At 40.4% G+C, this 19,243-nt stretch overlaps 1 protein-coding gene across 1 annotated transcript in view; it reads right to left on the reverse strand.

Annotated features, from left to right (window-relative positions):
- Nucleotides 1-18,980, reverse strand: part of LOC134578165 (galactoside alpha-(1,2)-fucosyltransferase 2-like) — a 36,952-nt gene extending 17,972 nt beyond the window's left edge. The window contains exon 1 of the mRNA XM_063437171.1: nucleotides 18,919-18,980. Within this exon, the coding sequence (XP_063293241.1) occupies nucleotides 18,919-18,943 (25 nt within the window). The 5' untranslated portion in view covers nucleotides 18,944-18,980. The remainder of the gene's footprint in view (nucleotides 1-18,918) is intronic.
- Between the last annotated feature and the right edge of the window lie 263 nt (nucleotides 18,981-19,243).

A 19,243-nucleotide genomic window follows, 5' to 3' on the forward strand; every position in this document is an offset into this window, starting at 1 on the left:
ATTCACATGAAGCAAGATTCTATCAGAGGATATAGATTACCGTGTGCAGTCTTTTTGTGAATACCAAGGTTGAATGGAAACTGTAAAACAAGTAAAACAGTTTACTCCTAACATTTAAGACATAGATCCCCCTTTTTTTTAAAAAAAAAAGACGGATGAATTACTTACATTCTTTACCTCACCATGGCCGCCGATCATCAGTGATGATGATCTTAGCCAATCTAGAACTTCTCCACTGAGAGGAATTAATGCTGTGTATGCACATTTACTGTCGTACAGTGCTAATCATTGGCTCTTCATGGAGATGCATCATTCCTATGGGAAGCTTTTCTGCCGAATGTTGGTCCAGATTGCAGAACTTTAATGAGGAGCACCTCTAGTGGCTGTCTGAGTCTTTTTGCACCAAAACCACTACAATAAGCTGTAGTGGTTCTGTTTCGAAAGTGTCCCTTTAAATCTAATTATACATTTTGATTGAGGAATTGTGCCATTCTTGCAATTATTGTGCGCACGTGTACAGTATATTATTCTATGATTTAGCTTGAACACACTTTGTATTTTAAAAGCCAGACAGTCTTGTGCATTTAACACAAACTCCTTATATGATAAAGCCATAACCTATACAGAATTGTAAAACAATTCTAATTTATCCCCTTAAGGACCAAACTTCTGGAATAAAAGGGAATCATGACATGTCACACATGCCATGTGTCCTTAAGGGGTTATGATAAAATATAACTATGTTGTAATCGTAGTTAATAATTTACATTGCACTCTTTTCTATGTTAATTATGTTCATGTTCCGGGTCCAGAATACTTGAACCTAAGGCATAATTGTTTTACATACTTTCCCTGTACTTACTTGTAATGCTTTAGGGAATTGTAGTACTTTTTATTAAAGGAGAATATTTTTTAATTGTGCCATTTGGCCTCCATTTCAATTATGGTAACATCAATCACATATACTTTTATTTTATAACATGCATGGCTTCATGGGGTCGAATACAATAAAAAAAAAATACAAAAATTTGATGTTCCTTTCCCTGCGTAAAAATTGTTTATTGCTTTATGAGTACATTAACAATGCTCAAAGAACCATAACCACTACGGTGTGCTGTTCAGAAATAAGACAAATGATTTAAACTTATGATTCACATCTGGTAGTTTGCGCTTCCATCAAAAAGGAGGCTACTTCGTGATATTAGGGGATACTCTTCTAGTTCCTCTATAAAAATGTGAACTATATGAATCCTGATTAATTCAAAGTCAGAGGTTAGAGTAAACAAAGAAATAAGCCAAGGTCGGAAGCCAGAATCAGTCTGGAGAACACTGGATCAGGATACACAATAACAGGATCCAAACAGGAGAACCAGAGTCAATAAACTGACACTGCCCTCAGGGAGAGGCAGTGTCTTATACCTAGCTATTTAGATATCTGCTTCAGGTGGACTGAGTTTGACAGGAGCAGCCACAGGTAATGTCTAGCCCCCTAGTGCTGGAGACAAGGCAGGGTTTAACATCAAGCTGAAACATGAGCTGAAGTGTGACTCTGAGGCAAGACAGCAGGACTAAGGCAGAAAGAGTCCAGAGTTCAAATCCCATTGGAGACACCAGGAGGGTGACCACACCTGGACTTCCATCTGACACGGTGTGCATTGTGACATCACCTCCTCCTCAAAATTGCCCTCCAGGTGTGAGCAGGAACTACACAAGCCCAGAATCTCTACCTCCCTTTTTTTCTTAGACTTAGGTTTCACCTTAAAGGACCACTTTAGGCATCCAGACCACTTCAGCTTAATGAAGTGGTCTGGGTGCCAGGTCCAGCTAGGTTTAACTCTTTTTTATATAAACATAGCAGTTTCAGAGAAACTGCTATGTTTATATAAGGGTTAAGCCAGCCTCTAAATCCTCTAGTGGCTGTCTCATTGACAGCCGCTAGAGGCACTTGCGTGATTCTCACTGTGAAAATCACAGTGAGAGCACGCAAGCGTCCATAGGAAAGCATTGTAAATGCTTTCCTATGCGACCGGCTGAATGCACGCGCAGCTCTTGCCGCTCATGCGAATTCAGCCGAAAGGGAGGATCGGAGGCGGAGAGGAGGAGGAAAGCTCCCCGCCCGGTGCTGGAATAAAGGTAAGTTTTAACCATTTCCTCTCCCCAGAGCCGGGCGGGAGGGGGTCCCTGAGGGTGGGGGCACCCTCAGGGCACTATAGTGCCAGGAAAACAAGTATGTTTTCCTAACACTATAGTGGTCCTTTAACTTTTTCAGTTCTTGTAGGGGAAGCGTTCGCAGCTAGCAATGCTCTTTCGAACATCTCGAGATCTTTCTTCTTACAACTGTACCATTTGAAGCATATGTACTGTGAAGAAAATAGACTAAGTTCGGCATTTTCTTCTGTGTTCGTGCTTTTCTGCACCATTTCTTTCATTTTGGATTTATTGGTTCAGCAGTTTAAAACTACCGAACACCGACCACCCTCCTGGCTCAGTAACTTCAAAAAGAACCGTCTATTAAGCCCTCTCTGGGCGGCCGCCGTTCGTCTAGCCGAATGCCACGTGGAACAGAAAACGGCGGCCATCTTGTTTGCACGAAAGGAGGCAGCGGGACTTGTTTGTCGAGTGTCTGGCACTAAAATCGGACACTCGACCTCCCAAACCACCGCTGAAACATACGAACGCCTGCTTCCTTTAGTTGCTGAACAGCCAGGAGAGCGCCATTTGGTAGTTTGGTTCATACGAACAAGGGGAGCAATCGCTCCTATGAGCCAGGAGGATCCATTTGGGACTTCATTCGTTTTTATGCCATTTACTGAATTGACCGACCGCACACGCTGAATTCGTGGAACTGTTTTGGGCAGGAGCCTCGTGTGTAGTCGGTAACTTATGACTTCCATACTTTTTGAGAACCCCTGAACCGATCTGGGTGAAATTTGAATATGTTGGTCCCCCAGATCGGGGCTATCAGGGGATAATTTGTGGGGATATCTGTTGTATAAAGGGGTGTTCTAATTTTTGGGAAAATTGTGTGCCCACTGCCTGGAGATAATTGGGTTATTTCTTAACTTATCTCAATAATTCCCAGGCAGAGAGAGGGCGGGTGTTACTGTAAATCTGTATGCTGATTGGTTATTGTCTTTGTTTACTGTGGGAGGTCCTCTTGCTTTCTCATAAAAGCCAGTGTGGCATCAATAAAAGTTATTCCTGTTACAACCTTCATGAAGTCTAGGCTCATGCTTGGGGAATATTCTACTTGCTGGGGAGAATCGTCTTGGAAGCTGCATTCATCTACACTATTCCTCTACCTCCTAACTGCAGTTATAATCACTTATGCTCAGCTATTGGGAAAGGAATAGAAGACTGCAGTACCATAACCACTGCAGGTCTTAACATGTACAATCCGGAGGCAGGTCTTCCGTAAGCTGGCAGGGAGTAAGGATGGTACTGATAATAACCAAAGTTTCTTCATCAGAGAAGTCGAATCAAGCAAGAGAGACGTTTTTCCATAGGCATCCATGCCATTCGTGCGGCTTTCTTCGAAACTCTGGGAAAAGTCAGCTCCCACAGTGGGCTTGGATTCCAAATTTCTATTACTCTAGGAGACAAGGCAGGGCTTAACATCATGCTGAAACATGAGCTGAAGTGTGGCTCTGAGGCAAGACAGCAGGACTAGAAAGAATCCAGAGTTCAAATCCCCTTGGAACCACCAGAAGGGTGACCACACTTGGCCATATGACACGGTGTGAATCGTGACAGACAGAGTATAGACAGGCAACATTTGAGGAAAGGGATTTAGGGATAATAATTTCAGATGACTTAAAGGTTGGCAGACAATGTAATGGAGAAGAAAGAAATGCTATCCGAATGCTTGGTTGTATAGGGACCTGCTAATACCTTTAGCAGTATCAAGAGGGAAGTGCTCATGCCATTGTACCTCACTTGTCTACTGTATCTCCAGAAGGATATTGATACTTTAGAGAGAGTTCAGAGAAGGGCTACTAAACTGGTTCATGGATTGCAGGATAAAACTTACCAAAAAAGGTTAAAGGATCTTAACATGTATAGCTTGGAGGAAAGACGAGACAGGGGGGATATGATAGAAACAATTAAATACATAAAGGGAATCAACACAGACAGTCAATAAATACCAGTTTTGTGCAAAAGCACTTTTGCCTTGACATAGGTGTAAGCTAGACCCAGAGTCTCTTCCTGAATACATGGAAACCATTTGCTTTGCTATCTTGCTTAAGCAAAAAACCCTACCTAATCTTACCAAGTCTTATCTTGGATAATGGACTTTGTATTTATTTTCATTCCAGCAACAGTAGTCTAATAATACTGCATAGATAGGTGAAGCCAATCATTTCCCTTGCCAAGTGCTGTACTGATTTATAACGTCATTGATGTCGTGCATGATTATAGTAAAATTGACCCTTAATAAAACGTTTATCAGATAAAAGCAATTCAGATTTGTTGTCTCTTGATTAAAGATGTTATTACTTTTTTACTACATATATACTACTAAAAATGTTATCAAATTAAAAGAATCTATAAATATATTTAAAGTTCTAATCTGTATATATGTTTTATCAGTTTTACTTATTTACACATGTTCATTTCTGTATTTCAGTAAAATTCTGCACCTCATGCACTTTTTAGTTTTTCAGTTTTATCTATTTGAATATTGATTGATTGATTTTGGGGAATATATTAGCTACACCTCACTGACAAGGCCAAAAAAAGGACAAAATGATCATCTGTGGTTGCTGTATCTCTCATGTAGAGAGGACTTGCCGGTATTTCAGATTTAGACTGCCCGTATGGGTGAGATAAGATATTTCAGATGGTAAAGGTTTACTCACAAGTGAGCAAAAACTATTTTGAAGCCAAAGCGGGGACTAACTGAAGGACAAACTATTGCGTTTTCTGAGCTCTAGCTCATTTTCAGAGTTCTCTGTTTTTGTTTCACTGTTTTGTTTCTGCAAATATATATATAGTAGACAGTGGGGCACTGTCTACATTTGCCCTGGTGGCAACTACAAGCAAGTAAGTAGCCCAACGTGAGGCTAAATCAGCACCAAATCTGCAATAATAATACAAAATATTACATTATTATATATAGTTGCAAAATATATTTAGTATGGTGATGTGAGGCAGCAGCCTAAAAACTTGTCTTTACCAATAGCCTTGGGGTAAATTGACAACCATCCCATGATAGTAGATGGGTCTCCATGGACATCCATAAAAATACTTATTAGATTTGTGCACACTCTTGGGCTAAAAGCTTTTTATTTACTTATTTAGAACAATTTTATTTCACCCTCTCTGCCTTTTACCCATGGCCAGTGAGGTGGGCATTACACTCACTCGTGGTCCAGTGGCTTCGTGCAGGCTTCCAGGGAGATTCACAGTTTAGAAGGGACTGCTGCGACCCACAACACAATATCTTCTTTCCTCCCTCCAACTCTCTCTAGATAGTGATGTCCCGAACGGTTCACTGGCGAATAGTTCCTGGCGAACATAGCGTTTTCGCGTTCGCCACGGATGGCGAACATATGCTATGTTCGGTCCGCCCCCTATTCGGCATCATTGAGTAAACTTTGACCCTGTACCTCACAGTCAGCAGACACATTCCATGTTTAGGGTGTAGCTTGCACGACGTTATCAACTGTGTATTTATATCAGCAGCTCCACCACTAGTTATAAATCAAGTGTGAGTCGCCCCATGAGATGAATAACATAATACATGAACGGTTAAGGTAAAGGCATGTAAGGAACTACAACAATAAACTCTTTAGGAGGTGAAATAATGACATGTTTAAACACTTGCTACTTTACGATTAGTTAATGTGCAGAGAGCAGTTCATGTGATCAAAGGCATGTGGAGGATCGGCTATAGTGGGACATGCTTGGCAGGCTGTTGTTTACTGCTTGTGCTCATCCGATCCCTTCTGGGCGCCAGGTGCCCAGCTTGTTTTGTCGGGTGGTCGGATCTGTCCCGGTGGTGCTTCAAGTCCGGGTTGGGATTGTAGTTGCTTAAGGTGGAGACGAGTGCTTGACGTGGGGCAGGCTCTGCATTTCTATCTGTGCCTCCGGTCCCGTCTTCGACGCCTTTTGCGTTGGTGAATTTTAATGGGGACTGCTTTGCTTAGCTGTGGTGGAGCTTGTTGGGGCTTCCTGCTTGTTATTTGCTTCCAAAATTGATTAAAGAGTCTGTCCAGCTTAGACTCAATATCCTGCCATGCTTTGCTGGTACCAGGAGGACACGCGGCTGCCGCCATATTGGGAGAGTCACAGAAGAGTATGTCAGCCTGGGCGGCTGTGCTCTGTGCGTCCATTAGCTCCAGACAGCCTCTCAGAGGTGGACTGGGATAACCCCCACCGGTCCGAGGGGGAGTAACGGAGCTCCTGCCGGGAAGTAGCTGCTCCTGGGCATCCCAGAATCGGGAGATCGGCCGCCTCTCCTGCCCGGTGAGCACCAGGCCACACTTGCCACGCGGAGGTAAGTAAGACTCTGTCGAGTCGCTGACCGCTATTAAGCATGTCGGGTCGGTCAGGTAGGAGCAACATTGCTGGGTCATCCCCTTCTGGGGTGAAATTCGCTTGTTGATAGCTGCTTAAAGTGAGATATTGAGGGAGCTCACATGAAGTGCGTCTTTCCTCCATGACAGCTAGGCCCCGCCCCCCGGAAGCTGCATTCTTAGTGAGAGGAGGGACAGTGTAGCTGCTGCTGATTTAATAGGGAAATCGATAACTAGGCTAGTGTATTCAGTGTCCACTACAGTCCTGAAGGACTCATCTGATCTCTGCTAAGGACAGCACCCCAAAAAGCCCTTTTAGGGCTAGAACATCAGTCTGCTTTTTTTCTTCTTTTTTTTCCCCTGTGTAATCTAATTGCAGTTGCCTGCCTGCCAGCGTGTGTGTCAGGCTCACAGCGTATACTGTGCCCACTTGCCCAGTGCCACCTGCACTGGTGTCACAATAGCTTGCATTTAAAAAAACAACAACTTTTTTGACTGTAATATAATAGCAGTCAGTTTCCTTAACACGTGTGCGTTTCAGGTCTTGCCAGGGCACAGTGTCACACCAGTGCAGCTCATATCTGGTGTAACAGTAGTGTACATTAAAAAATAAACCTAGAAATTTGACTGTGAAATAATAGCAGTCAGTTTCCTTCACACGTGTGCGTTTCAGGGCCTGCCAGGGCACAGTGTCACTCCAGTGCAACTCATATCTGGTGTAACAGTAGTGTACATTTAAAAACAAAAATACAGGGGGCTTGTTGTCACCTTTCGGGGACCCTTGGTGTTGTACATGGCTGGGTGGAGGAAGAGACCTTCAATGACATCAGTGAGGACAAGGAACGGGACATGGCTAATTTTATTATCCAACCTTGTGCAAATGGGGAGTTTGCGGTTGTGCAAATGGACTGTTTGCGGTGCGTTAAACGGGGAGTTTGATCTGTCACTGTGAAGCGGGCGTAACCCTTACACTACCTGATCGATACAACATCATACCTAATGTTTTAAAGCACGTTATTCCAAACAATTTAGGAATGTTAGGTGATTTATGCCCTTTATGGATTAAAACCAGACTCTGCATCAACTATGTAATTTTCCATGGGAGTTTTGCCATGGATCCCCTCCGGCATGCCACAGTCCAGGTGTTAGTCCCCTTGAAACAACTTTTCCATCACTATTGTGGCCAGAAAGAGTCCCTGTAGGTTTTAAAATTCGCCAGCCTATTGAAGTCTATGGCGGTTCGCCTGGCTTGCCCGTTTGCGAACATTTGCGGAAGTTCGCGTTCGCCGTTCGCGAACGGAAAATTTTATGTTCGCGACATCACTATCTCTAGACTGTTGTGCCATGCAGAGCTTTGCTGTGGTAATCCACAGCAATACTTTGATGGCTGGGGGTTCCTAAGAAATGAAGAGAGGATCTGAAGATAGCGTTTACTGGGCCTCTGCCACAGCCTGCTATTCAGCAATATTAGTATCATTATGAGCCAATACTGATATTACTAAAAATGCTGAATATCGGACAATGATATCAGCCAAACTGATAATTGATTAACCCCTTAAGGACTGAGCCAAATGTACACGTTGTGAACAAAACAAAACGTAAACAAAACCTGGCATTTGCGCCAAATGTCTGTCCAATCATAATTCACCTCTTTCATATTAAATGCACCCCCCTTATTATATATAATTTTATTCAGGGGAAACAGGGCTTTCATTTAATATCAAATATTTAGCTATGAAACATAATTTAATATGAAAATAATGGGAGAAAACAATAAATGTTGTTATTTTTTTAGTTCTACATGACATTTTAACTGTCAATGTCATAATACTGTTTGCTTTTACTGCAATAAAATACACATATTTGTATTCAGCAAAGTCTCACGTGTAAAACAGTACCCCCTATGTACAGGTTTTATGGTGTTTTGGGAATTTACTGGGTCAAATATAGCACGTTACAGGAATAAAATTTACACCCATAATGGCATACCATTTGCAATAGTAGACAACCCAAGGTATTGCAAATGGGGTATGTCCAGTCTTTTTTTAGTAGCCATTTGGTCACAAACACTGGCCAAAGTTAGCGTTAGTATTTGTTTGTGTGTGAAAAATGCAAAAAACGCCAATTTGGGCCAGTGTTTGTGACTAAGTGGCTACTAAAAAAGACTGGACATACCCCGTTTGCAATACCTTGGGTTGTCTACTATTGCAAATGGTATGCCATCATAGGGGTAATTTTCATTCTTGGGCTACCACAGGGTCTCAAAGGCAACGTAACCAATCTGGCGAATTTTAATGTGAAAAAAATGAAAGACGAGCCTTATATTTGACGCTGTAACTTTTGAAAACACCATAAAACCTGTACATGAGGGGTACTGTTGTACTTGAGAGACTTCGCTGAACACAAATATGTGTGTTTCAAAACAGTAAAAAGTATCACAGCAATAATATTGTCCGTGTAAGTGCTGTTTGTGTGTGAAAAATGCAAAAAACTTCACTTTTACTGGCGATATCATCATTGTAATACATTTTACTGTTTTGAAACACTAATATTTGTGTTCAGTGAAGTCTCCCGAGTAGAACAGTACCCCCCATGTACAGGTGTTATGGTGTCTTGGAAAGTTATAGGGTTAAATATAGTGCTAGCAAATTAAATTCCCTTTACTTTCGGCATGGGTTGCCAGGCAGGTCCCGCTAATTGTAATTAATTAAGATACCTAATTATGAAAAAATATTACATAAATATATGTGTAGAATTAATATATGTATATATATATATACGTATGTGTATACATATGTATATATATATATATATATATATATATATATATATAATTTTTTTAAATATTTTTATTTATATATAGGTATATATATAGTGATATATACGTATATATTTATGTATATAGATATATATATTATTTCGTTCTATGTGTATTTTGATATAAATATATATATATATTAATATCACAATACAGTTAGAACGAAATAACACACATCGATATATTTTTTCATTATTTATTTTTAATTATTTTTTAATGTTATTTTTTAACGTATTTACATATTTTTTTACATTATATATAAATATATATATAACAATAAACAGTAAAATAACAGTAAAATACACCTAGACAGTTTGTATATGTATATGTGTATATATATACTTAGATCATATATATATATAAGTATATTATTTTTATATTATTTCCAGCCAGCAGGGGGACTAACTGTCATTACAGTTAGTCCCGCTGCTGGCAATGCCTGAGCCAGCTAACCCAGCCATGTGATTGTGAGGTCCTCGCAAGGACCTCACTCTCACATGGCCGGGAGGGCCCCCAGGAGGAAGGACGTGCTGCGGGGGGCTCCCTGGGAGTCCTTCCAACCGCGATCGCCGGCGTGGGATCGTCGGCAGCCGGGTAAGTAACAGAAAACTGCAGGGCGTACTATTACGCCCGGCGGCGTTTAGAGCCGCTTAAAATAGGACGTAATAGTACACCCTCCGGTCTTAAAGGGTTAATCCAGAGTGAGCACGTGTATGTCAATAAGCTTCTCTGTAGTAAGCTTTTTTGTGTGTTAGTGAGCTTGTCTGTAGTGAGCTTGCATATGTTTGTGTCAGTGAGCTTGTCTGTAGTGATTTTGTATGAGTGTGTGTCAGTGAGCACATATTTAGTGAGATTGTGAGTGTGTCAGTGAGCTTGTCTGTAGTGAGCTTCAGTATGTGTATCCATGAGCTTGTCTGTTGTGAACTTGTGTGTTAGTGAACTTGTCTACTGTGAGCTTGTGTGTGAATTAGTGAGCTTGTCTGTAGTGAGCTTGTGTGTCTGTGTGCAAGTGAGGTTGTCTGTAATTACTTGTGTGTTTGTGTTAGTAAGCTTGTCTCTAGTTTCCTTGTGTGAGTGTGTGCCAGTGAGCTTATCTGTAGTGAGCTTGAGTGTGCTTGTGTCTGTGAGCTTATCTGTTGTAAACTTGTGTGTGTTGTGTCAGCGCACATGTGTGTGTCAGTAAGCTTGTCTGTAGTGAGCTTGTGTGTGTGTCAGTGAGCTTGTCGGTAGTGAGCCTGTGTGTGTATCAAGTAAATTGTCTGTAGAGAGCTTCTGTGTGTGTATCAATTAGCTTGTCTGTAGTGAACTTGTATGTGTGTCATTGAGTGTGTTTGTCAGTAATCTTGTCTGTCTGTAACGTGGGTTTGTATTAGTCTTGTATTTGCATCAGTGAACTTGTCTGTAGTGAGCTTGTGTTTGTCTGTGTGTCAATGAGCTTGTTCGTAGTGAACTTTTATATATCAGTGAAAGAAACAAGGTAAGTGGGAAAAAGTGCAGTTGAACAGTGCAGGCTAGCCACTCAAATTAGGGGACCACTCCCAAATCCCCAAATCACAAGATCTAAAAAATAGTATAGTTTTATTGTAATAGTATGCTTTTTATAGTAATAGTATCGTGCACGTACTTTAGATCAGGATCTCCACTTGTTTCAATCTGTTCCTTTTCCTCTTCCTCACTGTGGAAGAAGAGAAAATGAACAGATTGAAACAAGTGGAGATCCTGATCTAAAGTGCGTGCACGACTACTCACACACATCACTCTCTCTCGATAAGGTTTCCTATTGGTTCACTAGATAAGTCACCAGGTGAAACGCGTCAAGCAGAGAGAAACTTGGAGTATCCCTGAGGATTAAAGCCAAAAAGCCAATACTTGTCAGACCTACAGGACAACATCCAGCTCCTTTCACATTTCGTTTGAAGATTGATGAATACCGTGAGTGACTGACATCCTGACGTACCAAGGCTGATACCAACTTTATGGGGACTTAGCCCTTTGGTGGCTGACAAGCTCTTTAGCACAAATAGATATATTTCTCTTTGTGCCACTTATTTTGTGAGTGTATCCATTGGGTTTTTTTTTGTCATTAAATACTTCACTATATTTTCTCTTTTGTTTCTATTACATGCCAAATTCAACGATTTGAATGGTAATTGCATTTGCACATTTTTTGATAGTGGCGCCCTTACTGGTATATGTTTGTAACTATACTATTTTTTGGATTTATACATCAGTGAGGTTGTCTGTAGTGAGTTTGTGTATGTTTGTGTCTGTGAGTTAGCCTGTAATCTTGTATGTGTTTTCCAATTAGTTTGTCTCTAGTAAGCTTGTGTATGTCTGAGAGTTTGTTTGTGTTAATAAGCTTGTCCGTAGTGAGCTTGTGTGTGTGACAGAGGATCGTATCCTGACAACTATGTTTTATCTTCATTTATTCATGTTTCTTTAAAAGAAGTTCCAAAAAAGAAAAAAACAGAAGTGCCTCCCTAGCCACTAGTCACCTCAGTCTTCACCTGCATAGGAGTAATTACAATCCTAGACAGGGCTGCAGCCGTGAATACCAGTGGCCTTTACATTGAAGTTGGTGATTTACCTGAATCACTTCATATCTTGGTTCCTGTGAACCTGCTTCAGACTTACCTTCAAACCTGCCCCATACCAGCCTGCTCCAGACTTACCTTCAAACCTGCTCCTAACAATAACCTGCTCCATCCTTAATTCAAGTATACTTCAAACCAGCCTGCCTCTGTTACCAGCCTGCCTCTGTTACAACCCTACCTGGAAATTACAGACATTCTTTATTATTTGCAAGTAACCTGTTCTGTGGAAAGTATCTTGTTTTGTGGCATATTGCCTAAATTCTGTTTTCACTCAAGTTTCATAATATGTCTAAAATCACTAATAAAGTACCTGAAGTCAACCCTGGCATAAGTCTCCTATCTGACCTGCTCAAAATTATGACAGTGAGCTTAACTGTAGTGAGTTTTTGTATATGTATCAATGAGCTTGTATGGGTCAGAGAGCTCCTGTCTGTGTCAGTTAGCTTGTCTGTAGTCAGCGTGTGTGTGTATACCATTGAATTTGTCTTTAATCAACTTGCGTGTGTCAGAGAGCTTGTCCGTAGTAAGTTTTATGTGTGCCATGGAGCTTGTCTTTGTGTGTCAGTGAGCTTGTGTGATTTATTCATGGGGAACATGAGATATAGATATATATTCCATGTTCCTAGATTGCACGGCTGCAATCTATTATGAACGCGGTGGCAAGGCTCATTTTCCTGTCTGCCCGCACCTCCCACGCCTCCTCCATCTGTCAGTCCCTACATTGGCTTCCAGTTAGATAAAGGGCTCAATTTAAGATTCTGGTGCTTTCTTACAAGTCTCTACATAATGCTGCTCCAACCTACCTATCCTCCCTAATACACAAGTATGTCCCGTTGAGACCCCTGCGCTCTGCCGAAGACCTCCGTCTATCATCTGTCTGTACTCCTATATCTGATGCTCATCTCCAAGACTTCTCCAGGGCTGCACCTTCTCTGAGGAACTCTCTTCTCCGTTAGACTTTCACTCAGTCTTCACTCCTTCAAAAAATCTTTGAAAACACACTTCTTCAGGAAAGCATATCATTTAAACTGTTAGCGGGTTTTCATTCCACCCCTCCTCGCCACCCATGACTCCTCTCCTGCAACTGTCAAAAATAAGTTCTCAGTGAATACTTTTCTAGCAACCTATTTGATTACCCCTACTTATACCTTTTGTGTCACTATACCCCATTCCCTCTAGCATGTAAGCTCATTGAGCAGGGCCCTCAACCTCTCTGCTCCTATGCGTCCGTTTGTCTGGTTACAATTACATGTCTATTAGTCCACACATTGTACAGCGCTACAGAATTTGCTGGCACTATATAAATAATAAAATAATATTAATAATCACTGGTTGGGAAAAAACCTTTGCCTTCCACGCCATCAGATTGAGGGAGGCTGATTTTGGGTGAAGAACTGGACCTTGTTGTAGTAAAAATGGAACCTTCGGTAGTTGCCATGGTTTTTCTTTGCAGAGTCTTAACCTCAGTGGAAACCATAGTCTGCGAGGCCAAAAAGGAGCTATGAGAGTGATGTATACTTTCTCCCGTCATAGCCTCCTCAGATGGGGAAAGATGAGTGGAGTTGGAGGAAAAGCATATCCTAGGTTGAATAGCCATCTGCTTGACAATGCATCTCTTCCTATGGCCTGTGGATCGAGATTTTTGGAGAAGTCCTTTACCTTTCTGTTCTTGTTTGTTGCCATTAGGTCTATTTGTGGAAATCCCCATTTTTCTGTTATCATCTTAACTATTTTGTTTGATAGACTCCATTCTTCTGGATCTATTTCCACTCTGCTTATGTCAGGGTACCTGTGGTCTCTACCTCCGAAAGCGGTAGAGACTTAGCTGTTCCTCCATCCAGACGGTCTGATGGCTCCCTTCCCCGCGGTCTATCCGGTCATCCTAGGCCGGCCGCGAGGGAGTGACTGCCTTTTACAGCATCTAGGCAGGAAGTAGTCATCAGGACACTCCCCCGGAATGACCTGTCAGTCAATTGCTGCAGGACCAATCAAGACGCCTCGGAGGCGTGGTTACTGCTCTGAACAGGGTATTTAACAGAGCTTCGTTCATTAGCTCATTGCCCTGTCGTGGTTCTAGCTTGTTCTAGTCACTCAGTGCTTGTGTATTCTATTATCCCTTTTGGTTTTGACCCGGCTTGATTACCTTACTCTGCTTCTCTCTGTTACCCTTGATTCGGCTTGTCTCTCGCTTACCTGTCTTCTGTTACCCTCGACCTCGGCTTGTCTTTGACCATTCTATACTGTACTACTTACGTTAGTCCGGCCATTCTAAGGTCCGGTATACGTATCTGGCTACTGTTGGTACTCTGCGTGTTGGATCCCTGTCCCGATCCTGACAGCTTAGAAGTTGGCTATCAAATTCTGTATTCCAGGAAGATGAATGGCTGTTAAAACTGCTAGATGTACTTGTGCTCATGTCAATAATGCTCTCATAATCCTCATCATACTGCGACTCCTGGCTCCTCCTTGATGGTTGATATAAGCTACCACCGTTGCGTTGTCTGTTCTAATTTTGACCCATTTGTAGAGATGTGGTTGGAAATACTTCCGAGCTTTAAACACGGCCATGAGCTCTAGGAGGTTCGAGGGAGTGTTTGTTACTGATGGTATCCATTTTCCTTGAATTAAATGGTTTTGAAGATAGGCTCCCCATCCCCATTGGCTGGCATTTGAGGTTATGATAGTCCACTGAATGTTTCCCAGGGGAAATCCTCTGAGTAGAAATCTCTTGTGTAGACATAACATCAGGGATTGGTGAACCTGAGGAGGAATGTTGATGGGATGTTGCAGATTTCCTGATCTGAATTGGCAAATTTAATTTGTTTTAAACTTCCTCATTCTCCATTGTGCCCACCTTGTCAGACCTACAATGGAGGACATTGAACCTAGCAGACTCAAACATTTTTCTTCTGAGGTTACATTGGATGCCAACATCTTTCTATCTTTCTTTACAAAGTTTGCACCTCTCTCTGGAGACAGCTGGACCGTACCTTTGAAAGTGTTGAACGTGGCTCCCAGGTACTTCATGTTCTGAGATGGATGTAGCTGACTTTTTTCTCTGTTGATCTTCCACCCATGAAGTTGAAGGAACAAAAAAAGAAGGAAAAAAGGAAAATGTATTCCTACTTACCATAATTTTCTTTTCCTGGTCATAGGCCAAGAGAGCAAAATGATCCCACCTTGGGATATTGCTGGAAATAAGACTGAGGGTGGAAGGAGTAGCAGGGGTTACTTATACCTTCTGGTTTAATTAGGTTCCTGTCTGGTTAGGGATACGGAGGAGTTACCCACCATTGTTGTTGTGCTGCCATGGCCTGTGACCAGGAAAAGAAAATTACAGTAAGGAGGAATCCATTTTCCTATATATATATATACATACATATATATCTATATCTATATATATATATATATATATATATATATATAGTTGCATACTGTAATACATATAGTTACATATATATAGTTGCATACTGTAATACTCTGTTATTTTGGCTATAACAGAGTATTACAGTATGTGTGTGTAGTTGGGAGTATTCCTCACCCTTAATGTGTATTTGTGCTTTTCGAAGTGCAGGGTACATCCCATGAATTGCTGGGGATCCTGAGTTTGTATATTGTGTAGTTCTGTAGTCTGTATCAACTATATTGACAAAATGCACTAACCTGGAACACAACCTCATAAAAACAGTAACATATCTTCTATTACCTTACCAACAGCCCCATTCAAGCTTTTTTTCTTTTGATTAATATGGTGCCTCACCCCAATAGAAATTTTTGATGAAGGTTGCCAGACGAGTTTTGTTTGTTTGTATTGCAACATGACAAGTCTCGGTTGTGGCAGAGTCAAACAGTTAGTCATTTTATAATTGTAGTATTTTGTGTAATTCTAAGTTCAGGGAGACTATTATGGGATACAACTAAAAGAGTCATAGTTTCATTATGGTGCTTGGACTGTTCAATAAAGTTTTGGGCAGTAAACTAAATCCTTGCCTAGGGTGTAGAAAACCTTGCATGGGCCCTGGATATGTACTCCTGGAGAATTATTGGGAAGTGAATTGGGACTATATAATTATGAACTATAAGAATAATAGCTTAGATGCCTTATTGTTTAAAAAAAGGATTGTTTTTTATTTTTTTTTATTTTAATCCAAACGGCACGAAGGAAATCCATACATTTGAAGGATGAAACAGGTAGGGCAGAGTCATGTTTGGAACAGTGGGTGCTGCTTCTTACTCTATAAGTTAATGAGACACCATAGTCACCAGAACCACTAAAGCTTAATGTAGTGGTTTTGGTGTCTATAACCAGTCCCTGCAAGATGAGTACTGTAAAGACTGTATTTTCAAAGAAAATGCAGTGCTTACATTGGTGCCTAGTAACATCTCTAGTGGCTGTCACTCAGATGGTCACAGAAGGTGCTTCCACTTGCAATGGAGACACTGAATGCTCCCCATAGAGATGAATTGATTCAGTGCATCTCTATGAGGAGATGCTGATTGGTGCAGTGTGTCGTTTTGCTGTGCATGCATAATAGCCTCCCAATACTTCCCTATGGGAAAGACTTGAATTGACTAAGATGATCAAATCTGATGATCTCAGCCATGGAAGTGAAGTCAGGCAGGTACAGAGAAAAGTTGAGTAAAATCACTTCTTTAATGTAAGAAGAGGGGACCGGTCACCTAAATATTAATTTTATCACTGTAGTGTCAGGAATACCTTTTGTAGTGTTCCTTTCATACATTATTTTTATTGCATTCTAACAATCCCACCTAAATATTTATTCTTCCTGTAATACTACAGTACCTCCCATCCCCTGTCCCATGGGAATGGGAATGGTTAAAACACTCAGAAGAAATATGGAGGGCACCCTTAATGCCATTTAAATATTTACAGGGTTATTCACTAAAGTGAGAATTCAAAGTGTCATATGCTGTGTCACTGGACACTAAATTGTTTGATCTCTTGATACATAACTTGACAGCAGTAAGTGTGTCATCCTATAAAGTTATTCCTCACTGTCCCCTGCAACATGCAGCAATGCTCTTGACTACTTTGTTTGCCAGAGAAATCACTGTACCCAATAATAGGGATGTGCACGGGCAAAAAATATGGTTCGGTTCGGCACTTCCGAAATTCGTGACTTCGGCAATTCGGCACTTCGGTTCGGCACTTCTGAAATTCGGGACTTCGGCAATTCGGCACTTCGGCAGTCAGGACTTCGGCATTTCAGTTCAGTTCGGCACTTCCGAAATTCTGGAGTTTGACAATTCGGGAATTCGGCACCTCAGGACTTACCCTACCCCTAACCCTACCGCTACCCTTACCCCTACCCCTAACCCAACCACTCACCTTAACCATAACTCTACCCCAAACCCTACCCCTTACCTTATAGTTAAATCCCCCCTCTTATAATATTGTAAAGTATTGTTGGCGCTATATAAATGGTAATCATAATAATAATAATAATAACAGTGCAAAATTAACAATTTTGCAAAAGTCAGGGATACACATTTTGGATTTTGTGGGACATGTCATTCAATTTGCATAGAAATGTTCTTTGTGTAACATTTGTTACAAACTTTTCTATATAATATAATATACAGGATGTTCGGTGAAGAAATACTAAGGACATGTGATGAGACCTTATGGGCAAAATCTTGCCCAAAGCGACAGTGATATTAAAGATGGCACTGCATATTGGTTCACCTTTTGTATTGCCAATTTCTATCTGTAATTATCCATAATCTAAAAATATAGCAAACAAAATTCAAATCGCAAAGTTTACCCAAAAAAGGGGGTCTTGGAAAAATGCTCAAACGTTATACTGCAACTGCTGCACTTTACAATTATAAAATGTGAATATCTGACAACAAGTAATAGACATACGGAATGTAGACACGAGGTGAAGCTCAAATGAGCTTACACTCTATAACAAAGGGGTAAAGACACAATCAAAATAACAGAATGTCAGAGGGGGGTAGGGATTGATGGACAAGCTGCCTGTGTCGAAATAAGTAAAAGACGCACGTTTGCTGAGTAAAGAGGAAATGTAGTGATGGGTGGAGTAGGTGAGGGTTTTGTAGGTGAGGGTTAGCAGTTGGATTTGGAAAGATACAGGAAGTGAAGGTAACGATTGGCAAAGGGGTGAGGTATGGGGGTAGCGGACAGTCAGAAAAATAAGCCAGCTTTCATTACAGATAAAAGAGGGGCAAAACGAGTATAAGTACATCCCACCTTGGATTTTTAAAGGCATCATTTTCACATTCAGATTTTTATTTATATTAATTTAGTCAAGTTTAGTGATTAATATTGACAGGAACGAATTATCTAGAATTCAATGAAAATTCAAAGCAAATTTAAATTTTTAGGTTGAAATATCCAAACTGAAAGCATGTCAGACTTGGAGAATATTTCTGATTTTGTGTATTCTGACCAAAAATTTAAAAAATAACTTTGAATTCCTCACAATTCACACTTTAATGAAAAACCCTGTAATTTGTAATTCCAGCTGAAAAAAAAAACTGAAGCTTTGATTAAATATCAATTTGTACAAATCAATGGCAGATAGAAAAACATGTAATAAAGAAGGATTTCAATCTTTTGCTAAACTTTTTTGATTTTATGCAAAATATTGCTATAACTTTTCTATATAAAGTTCTTGCAACCTTGAGACATTATCTCACAAAGGTATACTGATATACACATTCTCTCTCTCTCTCTCTCTCTCTCTCATAGTGTGAGTTTTTGCATTCTCCCATTTTCAATGCACCAATGACTTGTTCAATAAAGAAAATCAGCTGTGTTTTTTTATTAAAATTCAAATAGATTTTGGGGTTCATTGGTTAACATAAATGTAATAGACAGACAGTCCGACAGAATATTTATTTAGGTTTGCATGCGTTTTGGATATATAATAAATGTACATTATACATACATAAAATTAAATTATATGATCGGCCATTATGATATCCTTTTAATTCTACTAACCTCTCATTCTTCTGTTCATTGTCATCAAGTTCGTTTCTAGAAAATAGTTTTTCCAGAGCAGGTTATTTGAGACATTGGATTTTCCAATTTGAATGTAAAACCTGTAGCTACTGCCCTATTTAATATATGGGTGTTTAAAACAAAGGGGGGAGGAGAGAAATGTTCAGGCTGAATGTTGCAATGAATAAAGGTGTGAGCTCTCTCTTTCTATTCTATAGGATTAATACAATACAGTTCTTTAAAAAAAATGTAAAAAAAAATGCATAACATTTATTTAAAACTTAGAAACTCATAACTCTCATATAAAAAAAAACAATTTTAAAAA

This window comes from Pelobates fuscus, chromosome 11 (genome assembly GCF_036172605.1).
Source record: "Pelobates fuscus isolate aPelFus1 chromosome 11, aPelFus1.pri, whole genome shotgun sequence".
Taxonomy (NCBI): domain Eukaryota; kingdom Metazoa; phylum Chordata; class Amphibia; order Anura; family Pelobatidae; genus Pelobates; species Pelobates fuscus.